The 17,002-nt window shown below is 53.7% G+C and overlaps 2 protein-coding genes across 2 annotated transcripts in view; one reads left to right on the plus strand and one right to left on the minus strand.

Moving 5' to 3' along the window:
• Window positions 1-32: 32 nt before the first annotated feature.
• On the minus strand, window positions 33-6,541 carry LOC117643862 (claspin-like). Its single transcript, XM_034382982.1, has 17 exons — window positions 5,454-6,541; window positions 4,547-5,369; window positions 4,253-4,455; window positions 3,937-4,163; window positions 3,464-3,832; window positions 3,303-3,380; window positions 3,066-3,223; window positions 2,785-2,932; window positions 2,496-2,704; window positions 2,363-2,418; window positions 2,162-2,274; window positions 1,749-2,079; window positions 1,545-1,666; window positions 1,314-1,444; window positions 1,003-1,215; window positions 722-895; window positions 33-640 (listed from the first exon to the last, which is right to left on the minus strand). The coding sequence occupies exons 1-17, from the start codon at window positions 6,230-6,232 to the stop codon at window positions 539-541; spliced, it is 4,236 nt and encodes a 1,411-aa protein (XP_034238873.1). The 5' UTR covers window positions 6,233-6,541; the 3' UTR covers window positions 33-538.
• A 1,511-nt stretch (window positions 6,542-8,052) lies between these two features.
• Window positions 8,053-17,002, plus strand: part of LOC117643972 — a 62,325-nt gene continuing 53,375 nt past the window's right edge. The window contains exon 1 of the mRNA XM_034383159.1: window positions 8,053-8,223. Coding sequence (XP_034239050.1) covers window positions 8,214-8,223 — 10 coding nt within the window. The 5' untranslated portion in view covers window positions 8,053-8,213. The remainder of the gene's footprint in view (window positions 8,224-17,002) is intronic.

The following is a 17,002-nucleotide window of genomic DNA, read 5'->3' on the forward strand; positions in this document are numbered from 1 at the left end:
ATTGGAGAAATCATTACATTGAACACAGCAAATTACTAAGGTTTAGTTCTTTTAATTGTCATTGTAATCACAAATGATAAGTTTTCAGTATGCTAATTGAACACCATCATTCACTCTATTTTAGAAGTCAATTATAAACTAATACATATTTCAATAGCAACTAAACCTCACACAAACCATTAAAAAAAAAAAAGATAAGATAAGTTAAGAAATACACTAACAGGACGTCATAAGTTACATGCATAAAAAAGGTAAAGTTAATTTTCAATGTCATAGAAAAACACACATTTACAGGTTTCTGAGCATGGCTTAATGTCGGCAAGTATTTACAGAATTTACAAGGCATTGCTATGAGTACAAAATGAAATACAGTATATAGGTTCTGGTTATAAAAATTGGACTAGAACCAGAAAAGAAACGAAATAACAGAACATCTTGTCAAAGGCATTGCACATGAACACAGATAAATCACAAATTCAGCAGAAAAACAGCACCAACATTTCAAAAGTTATGGACAAACACCAAACAAATACAATTATCAAAAGTGATCAAAGAGTCCACTGCTTTTTCTTGCAGCAGTAACTAAACATGGTTTCTTTTCAGCATTCATTAATCCAGCGGTAGCTTTTCTTTTTGATGTCTGAAAACCAAAAAAATATTATAAATAAAGAATTATGATGGAACCAGAGATACAAGAAAGAAATCTGATGGGTAATCTTACTTTAGAGTCATCCTCTTCAGGTTGGCTATCATACTTCGGCGGACTAATGGCAGAGAAGACAAAGTTGCCTCTACTCTTAGCTCCCGACATAACATTTTCTTTAGCAGGACCAGTCATTTTGGCAAGCTTTGCCAAGACACCATCCCCTCTTGACAAGAAAGATCCTCGCTTGGACTGGAACAAAAATTAGATAAATAAAAATATTCAAACAGACCAGCAAATTGTGAGGAAAGCCAACAAACATATAGAATGACAATATAGCACATGGTGACGGCACTTACAAGGAATGTGTTTCCTGTTTTTCTTTCTGGAGATAGAACAGGGTTGTGTGCAGTCAACTTTGGAGGCTGGGTTTCTTTGGGAGCAGACATGTCTAATGAACTGGAACGGTTCTTGAAGAGGATTGATTTACCCAGCTGAAGAAGTTCACTGTTCTCAAGAACTTCATCCTCATCATCATCCTCTTTATGGCCTCCAGCTTCCTTCTTTTGTTTCTATAAACAAATGTTAAGACAGGAAATATATATCCCAAACAGATGAAGAGAACACTAGGTTACAAATCTGGTGTCGCTAAATAAAAAAGCCAACTCACCTCTCGCTGCTCTCTCAAGAACATCTCTCGCTCATGTCTTTGTTTCCGCCATGCAGCATCATCTTCTTCATCATCATTGTCAGCATGCTCATCATCAGAGCGATGCCCATCGTCACCCATTCCAGTGGAGTCTGTAACACAGAACAGTGTCAAAGAAGCAGTGACACAAGTGTCATTAAGTTTGGCAAAGTGCTAGGTGGAAAACAGTGTGACACTGAATAAAATACTGACCAACATTTTTCCAGCGAAACTGGCGCTCTCTGCCACCATTATCAGAATGCAACTCCCCATCTTCCAGAAGCATTTCTTGAAGAATACGTACATCACGGCGATCTTCATCTAACATCTTCTGCCTAAGTTGTGAAAAATGTCAAAAAAATTAGAAAAACAAGAATGCAAAAGTAAAAACTTACCAAATGAAATAATAAAACTTACATGTGACTTTTGACAAGTTGCTCTCGAACAAGGTCCTGATCAATGTCTTCTTTGTCTGCTTCATTCATCTCTAGCTGATCCAATCCTTTTTCATCTTCATCATCACTACCATTGTACTCATCCTCTTCAGACAACTCTGCCTCCTTTTCAAGAAAATCACCAGGCTCTATCTCATTTTCATCTGAATCATAGAAGATTTCTTTTGATGGTTTGGAAAAAATTCCAAATAACTTAGAATTTTTTTCTTCCTTTTCCTTTTCTTCCTCATCACTGTTAATTTCATTTTCTTCTAGATCTGTGTCACTCTTATGGTTATCGTCATCTTCGTCATCTGTACAACAAGAAAAAAAAGACACTGTACACTGTGTGACCTTTAAACAACAGTTAAGTATTTCTTGTCCAATAAAGGCTACCTGAAAACTCAAGCTTCTTTCGTTTCTTTTTCTTTTCTTTAGTCAATGTAGTATTGTCTTCATCATCCGAGGACATAATTTCTAATCTGAAGTTTCCTGCACATTCATTAGGCCTGTCAAAAAAAATAAAAATAAAATTAATTAACAATGGGAACATGACACAATGTATTGATGGAAAATACTTGACAGGACAAAACTCACTTTTCAACAATGTCTTCTGGATTCTTAGAATCCCCATCAAACTTCAGACTAAAATCCTGCAAAAAAAAAGAGTGTCAAAGAACTTGTGCTAGCAATAAATCAAACATCATTTGTAAATTGATTGACTTCTTACAACTGAGTCTCCATTCTCCAAAGCTGGATCCCATGATGTAGCAGGTTGAGTTTGAGATAGTTGGGAGTCTGGCACACGCTCTTCATCTTCTTCCAGATCTTTTGGTTTGGGTGGCTGCGTGACAAACTTGCCTGAACATAGCGCCATAAGGTCTGTTTCAGACTCTCCCGTCGACACATTGGCGAGATCAGATATATTATCCTGTGAATCTACGACAAAAATTTCACCTCAAATGATGACATATTTCATGACTTGATCATTAGATCGATAAAAATAAGCAGAATTTTACCATTAAATTTGTCTGCAAATAGTCCTGCAATTTCTTTTAGCTTGTCCTGGGTGCTATAAATTTGTGTTTCCCCAAAAAGCTTCTTCAAGCTGCTTTGGGGCCTCGGATCAATTGATGTTTTTTGAGGTGTGAGTTCCTGGCTAGTATCCTTGAAAACAAATAAAAAATGATAGTGTAGTCTAAAATTGTGTCTCATTGTGTGAAGACATGTTCAAGGTAGTACTTAGAATATTGAGATAACTATTAAGTGGGTAGAAGTATCCAAAGACAATCCAGCATACCATAAAACTATGAGTCTTTTCAGGGAGGGTGAGACTCATTGGAGAAAAAAGCATCTCTCTTTCTTTTCCATCATCAGCCCTGTCCATAAAGGAATAATCTCTTGTGACACCATTAGGCTGACCAGCAGGAATGAAGTCATCATCATCCTCAACTCTCCCTACAAGAAAACAAAACATGAATGAAACTGCTCAATTTGAAAATACTAGAGAGGTGTCTGAATTATTATTAAAACTTACACACTGATGACTGAGAGGCAAATAAATCAGCAGATGCAGATGTAAGTGTTCGTCGTAAACTATTAGTTGGTCCAATATCTGAAAGCAGAATAAGGATCTCATTTGTTTAAAAAATCAATTAAAAGAAGGAAATGAGAGCAGAGACAATTCAAGGCACTTACCACTTGTTTCATCATTCTCTGTCTGAGCTAAACAAGATTCTTTTACACTGTCTATTTTAGATTTGCTTGTTTCATCATCTACACTGGTGTCATCAACATGCTTATTGTTGTCATCTTCACTTCCACTGCCCTCATCATCACCCTCATCAACACTCTCATCATCACTACTCTCTCTTTCATCCACATCTCTATCGCCGCCATCTTCCTCACTAACTTCAGCTTCTTCATCAACATATGCACTTTTGACTTTCTTCTTTTTCTTACTTTCTCTGACGTCATTAATTTCTGGCTCTGATTCTGCTTCGCTGTCAGTCATTTCTTCTTCCTCTTCCTCTTCATCAGGCAACATGCCACAATCATCTTTCTCACCTAGAAAATATAATATCCATAGACATCAATTACTTGGCACTTTATCAATTGGCACTGAAAGTTGTCCTAATGTAACCAAATGGAACAGAACAAATAAGTCTTACCATCAAATACTTGTTCATTTTTCATTTCTTCATGCTTTTTCTGCCATTCTTCTCCCTTCTGCTTTCGCATTTGTCGATTTAACTCTGTTTTCAGAAGTTTTAATCTGGCCCCAGGAGTTGCATCTTTTTCAGATCGACGAGGCTCTTCAGCAGTGAGAACAACTTTCAAAGATTCATGCTTGACATCAACAACACCACCGATTGTATCTTTTTCAGATGATATGACACTAAATAAGGAAAAAGTAAACCAAACACAAGGTATTAGTTCATAAAAATTCAGCATCTAGCTAAAGTTATTATTTATAACAAAACATACCTCAGTTCCACAGTTTGAGCTTCTTTTCTTTTGGAGGCGGAATGCTTCATAAATCTTTCAATGAGGCCCTTCACTCCTGGTGTTCGAGGATTAGAGACAGAACCATCTAAATCTATTACATCATTGGGTGCCCCTTTAAGGCTTAGTCGAGGACCAGAACCTAGTGATAGCTTCTTAGGAACAATCTCATGTGATACTAAATCCTGTAACATAAAAGAAAACTTCAGTAAAAATAAACATGCCGGTAAAATACCAATTCATGAAGACTTAAGTCATTTGAAAAGAAAGTCTCACATCATCATCCAAGTCTTTCATCGCTGAGTTGAGCTCCTCCCATGTTGATCCCTTGGGTTTGTTTCCGGCATTTGAACTATTTTCCATCACTGCAATTTCATTGGTCAAATGGTTTTCTTTGGTCACTCCTTTTAAGTCAGTTTTTATGAGGCTCTCAGTTTCAGTGTAGTGCAGGCTAATGTCTTGAGAATCTTGAGTTTTGAAAGCACCCTCAACATTTCTCTCAGTTTCAGAGAAGTGCAGGGTAATGTCTTGGGACTCTTGTGTTTTCAGAATACCTTGGGTGTTTCTCTCAGTTTCAGTGAAATGCAGGCTTATGTCTTGGGAGTCTTGAGTTTCATTTCCAATTTTCACATTATCGTCTTTGACAGGGAACTCATCCACCTCTTGCACTTTCTTAGCACATGCATCATCTGGTGAAACCCCTGAAGAGTTCTCCTCGACACAAAAATCAGTACCAACAGGAGATTGCACTCTGTCAGTGTCTACCTCTGTAGTAGTTTTGAAATCCATGCTCTCCTGACAGCAGATTGAAGTTGTTTGCTCACTCTCAGTGTCATCAATAATGTCAGAGTTAGGTTCTGTGCTTGACTGTGCTCCAGAGAAATCTGCCTCCACACCACTGTCTCCTAGAACTGCAGTTGTTAATTGATGAGTATCTGATTGACTTGGATCTAGAGATTTGCCTTCAACTTGTTCAGCTGGCTCGGTACCTTCTTCACTTTGCTCTACTTCTTGGGTAGTTTCCTCTTCGTCACTTTCATGTTCAGATTCAGACTTATAAAAGTCTTCAACTTCTTTCTCCCTGTCTTCTATCTGCTTCCTGGAAAAGAGAAGAAATGCAATCTTAAAGCCTGCTACAGAACAAGTTTAACTGGCAGAAGGGAAATAAAAAGAAGTTACTTACCAAACCGTTGCCAGTTGCTCAACAGGTCCCCGAATGGGCATTGAAGATGCAGGCTTGCGTCTGTTTAAGAAGTCTAAAAGCGACCGTTGCTTGGGAACATGATATGGCAAACCAATGTTAGACTGTCGCAACTGCCTCTGACTTTCGGCTTTTATCTCAAGCATTGCATCTTTGGCTTTTGTTTTACTTTTTCTCTCTGGAGCAGATTTACGTTGCTTGCCTTTGGACGACAAAACTGCTTCTTTAGTTTCATCATCTGAATGGCTTTGACTCCTTTCATTACCTGAATCATCTGACTCTGAAGCTATGCAGCTCTTTGATTTCGAATTGCTCTTCTTAATACTTGTTGGTAAAGGTTCTAGATCACCATCAATATCAGACTCTGAATCGGAATCAGCCAAGGCACTTAGCTTTTTCATAATATCTGCTGTGTCTAAATTTCCTGATGGGTTTATTGACTTTTGAGCAGCATTGGATTTCATCTCTTTGTTGTCAAGCCTTGAGCTGTCTCCCCTACTTTCATCTTTGGAATCCTCTTTGACATCATGTGCATTTTCAGCAGAAGCTTCTTCCTGAGCAAGAGCTGCTTCAATATTTGCTTTCACGGAAGCACCATCCTCATCATCTTCTTCATCAGATAGGTGGAGAGTAAAATCTTCAGTGGCTTCTTTCAAATTATCATCGGCTTCACCAGCAGCCTCATCATCACTATCAAATATCTTTTTACTTGAAGATTTACGACGGTTGAAAACACTCTCATCTTCTGAACTTGAATCCATCTTCGAAGTCTTGAGAAAACTAAAAGAAACTTGCGTTCATACGAAATTTAAAAGGGGCTTAACCTTCATAATAAGTCACTCATGGAAGCGCGAGAGAGCAAAGCAGGGTTCAATTTCAACCAGACTCATAAACGGCGCATCAAAGATGAAAGGTGAATTAACATGCATAAATCACCGATTTTTCTTTTTTCTAAAGCAATGAATAATTTTGTCAAAAAATCTTGGCAAAATTCAAACTTCAACGATTTAAGGCAACACAATAACACAGCTACGACGACAACTCCTCAGGTATCTTCCCGCCAAACCACATGTCAGTGCCTGCTATTTCACTTCTAAAACATTCCAGGAATTTTTTGACAGTCATTATTACCGAGTATTCGTATCATTTTGATACTTTTGTGCTTTGAAAAATATTTTTATTTACAAATGAACGTGCAATTGATCGCTAATTAGGATATTTGGGATATTTTAATGTCGAAAGAAGAGGAAGGAAAGAAGAAGGCTTTTCGCGGGGCATGGCTGCCGTCGTCTGCTACGGCCAATCAGGACGCGGACCTGACTGGTGCGGAAACGTGCGGAAACGGCGGTTGATATGAACGGAGTCGCCGCATCGTACAACGCATCGACAAAAAAAGAGAGATGTATCACCAAAACTTGAAGGTTCTACCAAAAAAAAAAGAAAAAAAAGTAAGCAAACACGAGAACTTGTAGCCGCGACGTGCTGTGCTGCTACTCTGCCTGCGAATGACAGAGCACGTTGACTAGCCGTCCCCGATGACACTTCCCGTCGTCGCCAATCGCTCACGCATGTGTCACCGGGCAAGTGTCTTGGGACTGCTTGCGGGGTCACATGTGCAGAAGTAACCCAAAGTTTATTTTATTTCTTTAAAACGGAAGTTTGTGTGTGTGTGCATGTTATTAATGTTTGCTCGTGTGGACACTCTTTTTTCGAAATGAATGGCGTCGTGCATGCTCGCCCCGGCCTCGGCGTGCGCTGAAGTCGAGGCTGAAGTCGTGAGGCGCTCAGCAGGCCGATTCCGAGAGTCGACGCTCTGTCTCTCTCGTACCTATACGTGACGCCCCGTGAGTGCGAGAGAGACAGAGCGCCGCGGCATGATGCAGCGCGATGCCGGGAAACGCCGCGGCTCTGCGGCTCTGCGACCGTCGATGGGGTCACCTTTGACCTTAATGAGCGCTTGTACCGAGCGGAGGCCTGCAGCGGGCAGGGCCGGGCAGGGCAGCCTCGCGCGGCACAGCGTAGCACAGCCTAGCACAGCGTAGCACAGCGTTCGTCTTTTTAGTTGGGTGTAGTGCAGTGCCTGCCGGTGCAGTGCCTGCCGGTGCCTGCGGTGCACCGGCAGGCTGCGGCGCCGCTCCACCTGGCTCCACCGCCGCGCCCCGGGGCTGGGCGGGGGTGGCGAGGTGGGGGGGGGGGGGGCTGGGTAGGTGGGGGCGGAGGCTGCGGCGGCGCCCCACAGAGGGCGCTGGAGCGACGCTGGAGCGGCGGCCGGACCGGAGCTGGAGACTGGAGCCCGGCGAGAGGAGCTGGAGTCGTGGACCAGTGCGCGCCCCACGCAGCCAGACCAGACAGGCCGGGCTCGGCTAGGCTCGGCTAGGCTCGGCTCGCCCTCCCCCGCAGCAGCGGCAAGGTAGCCCACACCGCGACGCGCCGCACCGCGCCACCCCGCGCGCCGCGCCGCTGCGGAGTCTGGAGTCATCCCGGCCGGGCCGCTGCGGTGAATACCCCGCGACGCGACGCGACGGCCCGTCTGCGAGCCGTCTGAGCCGCGCCACCGCGACCACGACATGCTCGCCGACGCGCGCGACCCACAGTGACACGACCGGACACGCCGCACCTGCGACGGACGCGCGCGCGCGAGTGCACCGGAGTGACAAAGTGAGTGACGGAGAGAGTGACACGCGAGTGGCACGTGAGTGACACGTCGGGTATGCGTTGATGTGTTGAGGAGCGGCGACAAAGATGGCATCCGGTGAGTCCGTTCGGCGGGGCATGCCCCGGGCACGGTAGTGACGTAGGCGACGGAGCCACCCCGTAGTGCCGCGCCGCACCGCCTAAGTGCTGCTACGCCCGGCTACGCCCGGCTACGCCACCACACCACTAGGCGCCATCCGCTGCCAGCCCTGCTGGCTCTGCTCGCTCGCCTCGCCACCGCCACCAGAACAGATGCCTGCAAATGCCTAACCGCCTAGCGAGCTAGCGAGCGCGTGTGCGGACGACGACGCCGGCAGCTGGCGGGTCGCAGGGGGCTTACAGTGCGACACCCTCCAGGCCGCTCCGGGCCGCTCCGGGCCGCTCCAGGTACTCAGGGGGGCCGGCCGGGCCGGGGCCGGGACGGAGCCGGGATGGAATTATTCCAGCCAATCACAGCGTGCCATTGGCGAGGCTGCCTGGCGGCCCGGCCTCGGTTGTGGCCCATAAAAACACCTGCACCCTCTATCGCAACATTTCACGGCTACGCGCGGCCACCGCCCTTTATGCCGGATTCTCTCGGCCCATTTCATCCTTTCACGGAGGAGGGGCGGCGGGGGCGGCGGGGCGGGGGAGAATGGCAGAGCCGCGGTATCGGCCGCCCCCGCGGCCCCCGCGGCCCGCGATACAAAAGGCCGCCCGCACCACTGTGACGACAGAGCGGGAGTGACGCACTGTGACGAAGGAGCGACGCATTGTGACGAAGGAGCGACGCACTGTGACGAAGAAGCGACGCACTGTGACGAAGCCGTGACGCACTGTGACGAAGGAGCGACGCACTGTGACGAAGCCGTGACGCACTGTGACAACGAAGTGACGCACTTGTGGCCCGCCGTGACGGCGGCGGGACGCACTGTGACGAAGGCGTCACGCACAGCGAGGGCGTGACAGACGTGACGGACGGTGTGTGGCGTGCGACAGTGCGGCGTCACGCCGAGTCGCTCCGTTTCCGACTCCTTGCCTGTTTTATTTGACCGTCTGGCCGAGTTACGCCCCATAGTAAAGGCGGTTCTCAGACCGCGCTGGCGTCGTGGCTCCCCCAGAGCGTGCTTGATGTGCATGTGTGCGTGAGAGAGAGAGAGAGAGAGAGAGAGAGAGAGAGAGAGAGAGAGAGAGAGAGAGAGAGAGAGAGAGAGAGAGAGAGAGAGAGAGAGAGAGAGAGAGCGGGCGCCGACCTAGTCCGGACCGTTGTAACCACGCGGGGATTGCTGCAAAGGAACAACGCCTCTACCGGGACACATATATGCTGTTGGATTGCTCTGCGCCGGACTATAAGGACTGCGGGGCACTTAGCGGGTCGTGGGCCCTGGACTAATTGACTAAGTCCGGGAATCGTGAGTAATCTCTGTTGCTGGAACATTTTTTGTTTCAACGGAATAAAAAAAATAATTAAAACAACACGGTAAACTTTTCTTAATTGAATGGAAGAATTTTGGGACAGTGTAGCGGGGTGGATCAGTTGACCTACCTTTAAAAAAGTCAGGAGAATGACGTAATAATGTACTTCCAGAAATTTGAAATTTGAAAATGGAAAGAAAAATGCGTCTAGAATATTTCTCCTAACTTTAAAAAATATATATTTAAGGAGCCTGGAAGAGAGTCTTTTCGAAACGACTGCTTGTTTAAGGTCTACTGAGAGGTGTCAACACCCCTGAGTAGAAACGTGCGCTGTGATGCAGAAAATAAAATGACACTCGGGAATTCATAGTGCGTATCTCCTTAGGCGATGCACGAAGTGTTTGTGGGGGAAGGGTGGGGGGCTACTTTACCTCGAGTTAACGTGGCGGCACGCCCGATAAGCACCGATCGCGATGCCGGGGCGGGGCGGGGTGGGGCGGGGCGGGTGCGTGCGTGGATTCAGCAACGCAGCAGCACGCCGCCCCGCCTCGCAGCCATCCGCGGCTTGGGCAAAGTTTGAGGTTTTGGCGGCAAAGCGCGAGTTTCCCGCCAACGTCGTTAACGTCCGCAACAGCACATGGCAGAAATGATTTTTCATCCTTTTGACTCCGGTTTCGCTGCTCGTGCCGCCCTTGCCACTTGATCCGTGTGCTATTTCTCCCGGCCCGCGTCGCCTAGCGTCTCCGCCCGATGCTTGCCGATGGCCCGTCGCGCAGGGTGTGGCGACGTCGCGCGGAGGAGGACGGCCTGGACCGCCTGGACCGCCTGGCGGTGGCCGTCCTGGCCGCCACCCTGGCCATCGTCCCCGTGCCATTCCATTGTAGTTGGATGGGGGCCAGCGGGGGCACGAGCTGCCATTGGGCCAGAAGGGGCCCCGCCTGGCCCCGCCCGGCCCCGCCCGGCCCCGCCGCCGGGTTGACGCTCCGCCTCGGCCGGGCCCCCACAGCCCCACAGCCGCCTGCCAGTGGCCCGCACTCAGCACCCCGCTCCGCGCTCACCTCTGAAAGGCAACGGCGGTCGCGGACCGCAGAGCCCCGTCGCCGACGCCCCTCCCCTCCCCCCCCCCTCCCCCTGGTGGCCGCCACGGCGGCGCCCGGCCGCCCTCGGCCTTCGGTATGCCCCAGGCTTGCCCCAGGCTTGCCCCAGGCGTCGTCATTCCAGCAAAGGGTCGCCCCAGAATGCCGGGCGCACATTTCTGGACGGTAAACATTGAAATGGGAATGGGGAATGTATTGAGGTCGTGTTTATTGTGTAAGTCGGCGCGCCGCCGTCTGGAGTCCGCTGGAGTCTGGCTGCTGCGCGGTGCTGCGCCGGCTGCAGGGCGACGGGGCTGGACGGGGCCGCCACACCGCCGCGGGGGCCTGGCCTCGGGCCTGGCAGACTGTCAGTGCTGCCAACTTCTCCCGCTGAGCCTCGAAAGCCATGAATAATCGTCTGAGCAAATACGCATTGGAATTCGTCTTCGTCATATTGGTATTGGTCCCGGGCCGGCGGGCCGCCACGCCACACGCCGTCTACCCATCAAAAGTCGCCCGCGCAGTATTGAAACTTTTTCCTCAGGCCAAGTTGTTGCTCTCTGAAAGACGCGCCGGGTCCCGAGGAGAAACTTCCTTGATTTACAAGGGGCGGTGGCGCTCGTCGGATGAGCCCAAAAAAGGAAGGAGAAGAAGGAGAGGGAGGGGAGGGGGAAATCAGACATCCGGGCTGTTACGGTAACGAGTGCGAGGCCCTGCGGATGCGGCCGCGATGCCGCGATGCACTGCCAACGGCCCTTTCGTCGCTCTCTTTCTCTGTCTCTCTCGCACTCACGGGGGTTCCCGGAGGAGTGCGAGAGAGACAGAGCGACGTTCGGAATCATCCCCCCGAATGAACGGCCTCGCGCCTTCTCGAAGGTGTCCTTGAACGTGCCTGACGCGGCCTAAGGCGGGTGAGATACGGTGGCCGTGGGGGCGCGGGTTTGGGGCGGGCCGGAGGCCGGAGGGGCGCGGGGTTTAAACTGGATCAATTCGCACATAAAATGGCGGGTTTTACGGCGTCGGCGGCACGACAAGCCATCTTTCGGGGGATTTCCCTCGCCGGGCTGCGACGCAGCGGGTTCGGCGGGTTTGTTGTTCGCGTCTGGCTGCGCTGCCTGCTGCCTGGCCCGGCCCGCCCTTGGCCCGCCCCGCCGGGCACACGTGCAGCGGGGCAGACGAACCAGCGTGGAACAAAATGAAAGAAAACAGAGAGCAGATCGCGAGAAGAAGAAAAAAAAAGGTGCACGCATACACGCCCTCCCATGCGCACGCAAACACACTCTCGCACATGGCTGTCATGCCGGGGGCTGGGGAATTCCAGTGCACAGACAGACCAGCGTGGGGCGGGGGTGGGGGTGGGGGTCAAGGTGCCGAGAGAAACGACCCGCTGCTTTACTCCTTTCACGCGGGAAAAGCCACTGGCGCGCTTTGCACCTACACCGCAAAATGCTTGTAGTTCGATGCCACGGGCCGGGGGCGGGGGACGAAATTATTCCACGTTCCGAAGTAAAGTGATTGTCGGTTTATGGGAGGCGCGGCGCGCGGCCCTCAGCCAATCAGCTCCGCAGTCAGTCGGCATTCGGCGCAGCAGCGCCCAATCCGATTTCGGCCCGGCTGCAGCGGCTGCAGCTGCGGATGCTGCAATTCGACAAACAAGAGCGCGTTGCCAACGAGAGCGTCGCCCCAACAAGCCCCCCTGCGGCGCCCTGCGGCCCCACACTGTAGGTCCTACAGCCCGGAGGGAAGGCCGTTAATGGCCGAACGCTGCGGTCCAAATCATTTTCGATTGCCGGGAATCGCTTGGCAATGCCCTACCGTGTCGTGCAACCCCCAGGGAGCGTGTGCGTGTGCGAGTGAGTGTGTGAGTGGGGGGGGGGGGAAGCCAGTCGGAACATTGCGGGAAGGAGTGGTGCGACACTGCCGCCAGGGAGGGGAGGGGAATGCAGTTGTTAGTTGCAACGAGAGCAGTGCGGATAACGCGCGTGGTCGTCCCGTTTCCCGCCAACCACGCAACTCGTCGAGAGACAGAGAGAGATTGGGGCGGGGGAACCTCCTCGGGAGGAACTGGAACAGGAGTAAAAGATGAGAGGCACGTGAGGGTGTGCAAGGGGTGGCGCCCGGTGGCGGCTCTTACTCCTGGCCGGAAGTTTCCCCCGGACGGCGCGGCCTGGACGAGGCCTGGACGAGGCCTGGACTAGCCCGGCCGAAGCTGGAGGCTTCCGCCGCCATCAGCGCTGCCCCCCCCCCCGCCCCTCGCACGCAGGAGGAGGCTGTGTTACTGCCTCTCGGACAACAGCAGCCCCTCGGCCTCTCTGCCTGGAAAAATTCGCGCACCGAAAAGCCAACGACGGCGACGTCCGCGGACGCATGGCGGACGCCGGGCGCCAGACTGGAGGCAGACTGCCGACGGCGGCGTGGGGGGCGTGGGCGTCGCCATGGCGTCGTCCCCGGCGTGTCACCACCGCCGCCTGCCGCGCCACTCAAAACCACCTCCAGGAGCATCGCGCCTAACCGCCTGTCGGCTCGTGTCGAAACACACGGCCCGCCGTCAGCCCCCGGCAGCCCCCGGCAGCCCCCGGCAGCCCCCGGCAGCCCCCGGCAGCCCCCGGCCCCCGCAACAAGGTCATGAACTTGGACAGCTCCTCGCCAGAGGGCCGGGCAGGGGAAGCCGGGCAGGGGATGGCTGGCAGGGCCTTAGGCTGCCACACGGCCGAGACGAGGCGATTCGGTGATGGATCCGGTAAACTTGAAACTTGATCGGCCTGGCCCGATCCAGGCCCGGTCCTGGCTTGGCCCGGCTGCACGGCCTGACCCGCCACCAATCTGCTGCTCTGCCTGCACCCTTCCCCCGCCCCTCCCCGCGCGTTGAGCTAATCCATTATTCAGAGTGAGGACTTGGCTCTCTTCTCAGCCCCGTCCCGTCCGGCACTTCAGCTCACATCTCGCCAATGGACGGGTAGGTGGGAAGCGCGCTTCCTCTCCCCCCCGCCCCGCCCCGCCCCGCCCCGCCCCGCCCCGCCCCGCCCCGCCCCGCCCCGCCCCGCCCCGCCCGCGCGCCACCGCCGTCTAAGGGGTCACGGGGACGGGCTGTGCGGCTCAGCGTTATACGGAGGGTCTCAAAATTCATGGTCCAATAGGAGGACGTCGAATAAGGTTAGCGCTGTGCTGCGCAGTGCCGCGCGCCTGTTTTTTTTTTTTCACCAAAAAAAATCCCTGCCGGGGGCGGCTCGCCTAGGTTGGCTAGGGTTGGCATCCTGACCCACTGGCAAGGCGAGCCCTTCGGCGAAGCTTAGTCCGCGGCAAAGTTACTACGACTGACCGCGTGATGCGCCCCGCCCGCCCCGCCCGCCCCGCCCGCCCCGCCTCTCTGGCGGCGAAGTTTGTGGTTTGTGTGCGCGACCTGACGCCAGCCTCACTGCAGTGGCGGCGGCCGGCCACTGCTTCTTCCAGTGGTGCGTCCCCGCCATACACTCGACCACCACGTCGTCGTCGAGGACGTCGTCATCCTGGCCGGCAGGCTGATGGATGCCCCGGGCGCAGGAAATTGGAGGGGAGCGGCCGAGTTAAATTGGTGGCGGCGGTCACGGGGGGCGGCGGCCTGCCTGGGGGCGGCGGCCTGCCCCCGCCTGCCCCGCCTGCCCGGGGGCGGTGATCGTGGCGATCTGCCAACGGGGACGGAGCGCGGCGCTGGCGAAGAAACGGATCGCCGGCTTGTAGGTTCCACGAACACTGCGCCGCCGTGCCACAGAAAGTCAAAAACCCGCAGCGCGGGCCGCAGCGCCACCGCGCCGCCGGAAAGCCTCACTTATCCGAGTTTGGCGCTTCCGCGATCGGTCGACCCAAAGCCTACACTCAACTCGTGGCGAGTGCATTTGCGATTTCCCTCCGTCCCCTCCCTCTCCCCCTAGCCCGGCCGCGCACCTGCTTTGTTCCGGCTGCCTGGCTGCCCGCCTGTCTGGCTGCCTTTGTTTCATCACCGAACAAGCGAACAATCGGCAGGGCGGTGCGTGGCGCTGCGTGGCGCTGTGTGGCGTGCCCTTTTCGGCCCATTGACTCATTGGCCCCACTATTGGCGCCCTTTCGGCCCTTTCACCCTTGCTTCGCTGCTGGCTGGTGCAATTTTTGGGCCCTTGAAACTCCCTGCATGGCCCATTTCCGCCCTTTGACCCTGCCTCTTTATTTTTCAAAAAGGCTCTTCCGGTTCATTGGTCCCTTTTTGTCGGTCTGTTGCCGTGGGCCCCCGACTGTGAATGTCAAAAATGCGACCCTTCGCTGCCGGGCCCCGATGCGATCAGGCTTGGGGCGGCAGGCGGCAGCCCAGCCCGCTTGATGAAGCACGCCCGCCAGCCCCAGCCGCCCCGGCCGAGGCAGTGACACCCAGATTTACGCGCCCCGATTGTGCCAATAAGGATTCGCAACGCCCCCCTCTCTCGGCAGGCTGAGCTCATTCCGAACAGCGTTTCGTCGCTCCGTCTCTCTCGCACCCACGCGCCATACGAGTGCGAGAGAGACGGACGATCGACGACGGAGACCTCGACCCCACGCACAGGGACGTCACCGTGCCCGTCCCGGTCCACCCGCACGGCGCTGGTGCGGGGCGAGGGCGTCTTGAGGTGCTGCTTGTCGTCCCGACGGACCGATCCCGCCGCCTCGCCGGCCAGCCGTCGTGCCTCGGGGCGTGCGGGGCGAGCTATCTCGTGTGTCCACATGAAGGTGGGGGGAGCATTGTTGCAGCACGCGCTGCAAGGCCCGGCCAAGCCCGGCCAGGCCATTATGCGACACAATGCCACGGACACACTAATTACAGCTGCCGGCTCGCTTTTTGAGGCCCGCGGGTAATGAAACGACAACACGCTACAGTGCTGCAGCACGGGCGGTGACATTCGACCACAACGAGTATGTGGCAGTCGCAGCAGGGGTGGTTTGCAAGGGCGGTGCCCGGCGGTGCCGGCTGCAGGTCGTTGCATTGCAGTGCAGTGGCCAGGCCTCGGCCAGTGCGCGCGGCCGGCATGTAGAAACTTGGCCGACTAGTCGTGAACCCGAGTGGGCCGGGCGGCGGCGGGCGGCGCGGGCGCCCGCTTGTTCCACTGGCGCTGTAGGTTGGCAAGTTGGGGCGACAGGAGCCGGAAGTGGTGCGGTGCGCCTGGAGGGGGGGAGGGGGAGGCGCCGCAGTGGACCAGAACGGGAGGGGACTCGAGTGCGGCGCGTAGGAGCATCCATCGCGCGACGCGGATTTGGACTTGGAGTGTACTTGGTACTTAGCATCGTGTGAAATCGATCCTCTTCCCACCCTCTCTCCCTCGCACACTACGGTAGGCTGCAGAGTGTCCCAGTCCTTAATAGCCCAGGCAACCGGGGGGAGAGAAGACGAAGAAGAAGAAGAAGAAAACAAAAGAAATATGATGGAGATGAGCAAAAGTAGGAAGGGGTGTTCAGGAAAGAGGGGCAATAAAATGTGGGGGAGGACGGTCGAGGGGAGCAGAAAAACATTCACGTGTCCCGGCAGCGTGGTGTGTGCTTGTGTGCGTGGCGTGCTTGTCCGTTGGCGTGAGTGTGTGTGTGCGTGCGTGGCGTGTGAGTTGTGTCAGTGGAATGGCAAGCGAGAAAACCGGCACGGCGTGGTTGCCGCGGCGTGGTGGGAATATAGCCAGCCTTCGTTGGCACACGCCTTGGCGGTGCGGTGCAGCTCCAAGGACTCGGCCCAAGGACTCGGCGCCGAAGAAGAAAGTCACTCCAGCCACGCTCGCGGTGGATCCTGCGGGCGAGTCCTGCGCGAGGCATTCGGCGCCAACTTCAACACTCCGTGGCCTCCACTCACCCGCGCGGATAAGCCATTAAAACGAAAAAAAAAATGAAAAAAAAAATTGCGGGCCGGATTTGGTGAAATGGGCACTCCGATTTGGTCGTCCGTCGTCCTGGGGGGCTCGTTTGGCTGGGCCGGTTTGGCGGACCGGCCAAGCACCGTCGAGCGCCGCCCCGGTCGCCAGGGCCAGCGGCGCAGCGGCGCAGCGGCCACCTCGCTCGCCGTTTTGCAATATTTAAACCGCCGCAACGCAGCGCGCCGCCGCGCGGCCCGCGACCCGACGACCGGAGTGCGAGTCAATTAGTTTGCGGAGCCGCAGCGTTACGGCAACACCGATAAAGGGGCGGCGCGACACCGTGTGGGCAGGGTCGACATGAGCCCCATCCCGATTGAGCCCCGACGACCTGAGCCCCGACCAGAGCCCCGTTTGAGCCCGACTTGAGCCCCGACTCGAGCCCCGACTGAGCCCCGATGGCCAGAGCCCCTACCTGAGCCCGGTTTGAGCCCCGACCTGAGCCCCATTTGAGCCCCACTTAAGCCACACGCCAAACAATTCCATTTTT

The sequence above is a fragment of the Thrips palmi genome, unplaced genomic scaffold, assembly GCF_012932325.1.
Source record: "Thrips palmi isolate BJ-2018 unplaced genomic scaffold, TpBJ-2018v1 HiC_scaffold_17, whole genome shotgun sequence".
In the NCBI taxonomy this organism is placed as follows: domain Eukaryota; kingdom Metazoa; phylum Arthropoda; class Insecta; order Thysanoptera; family Thripidae; genus Thrips; species Thrips palmi.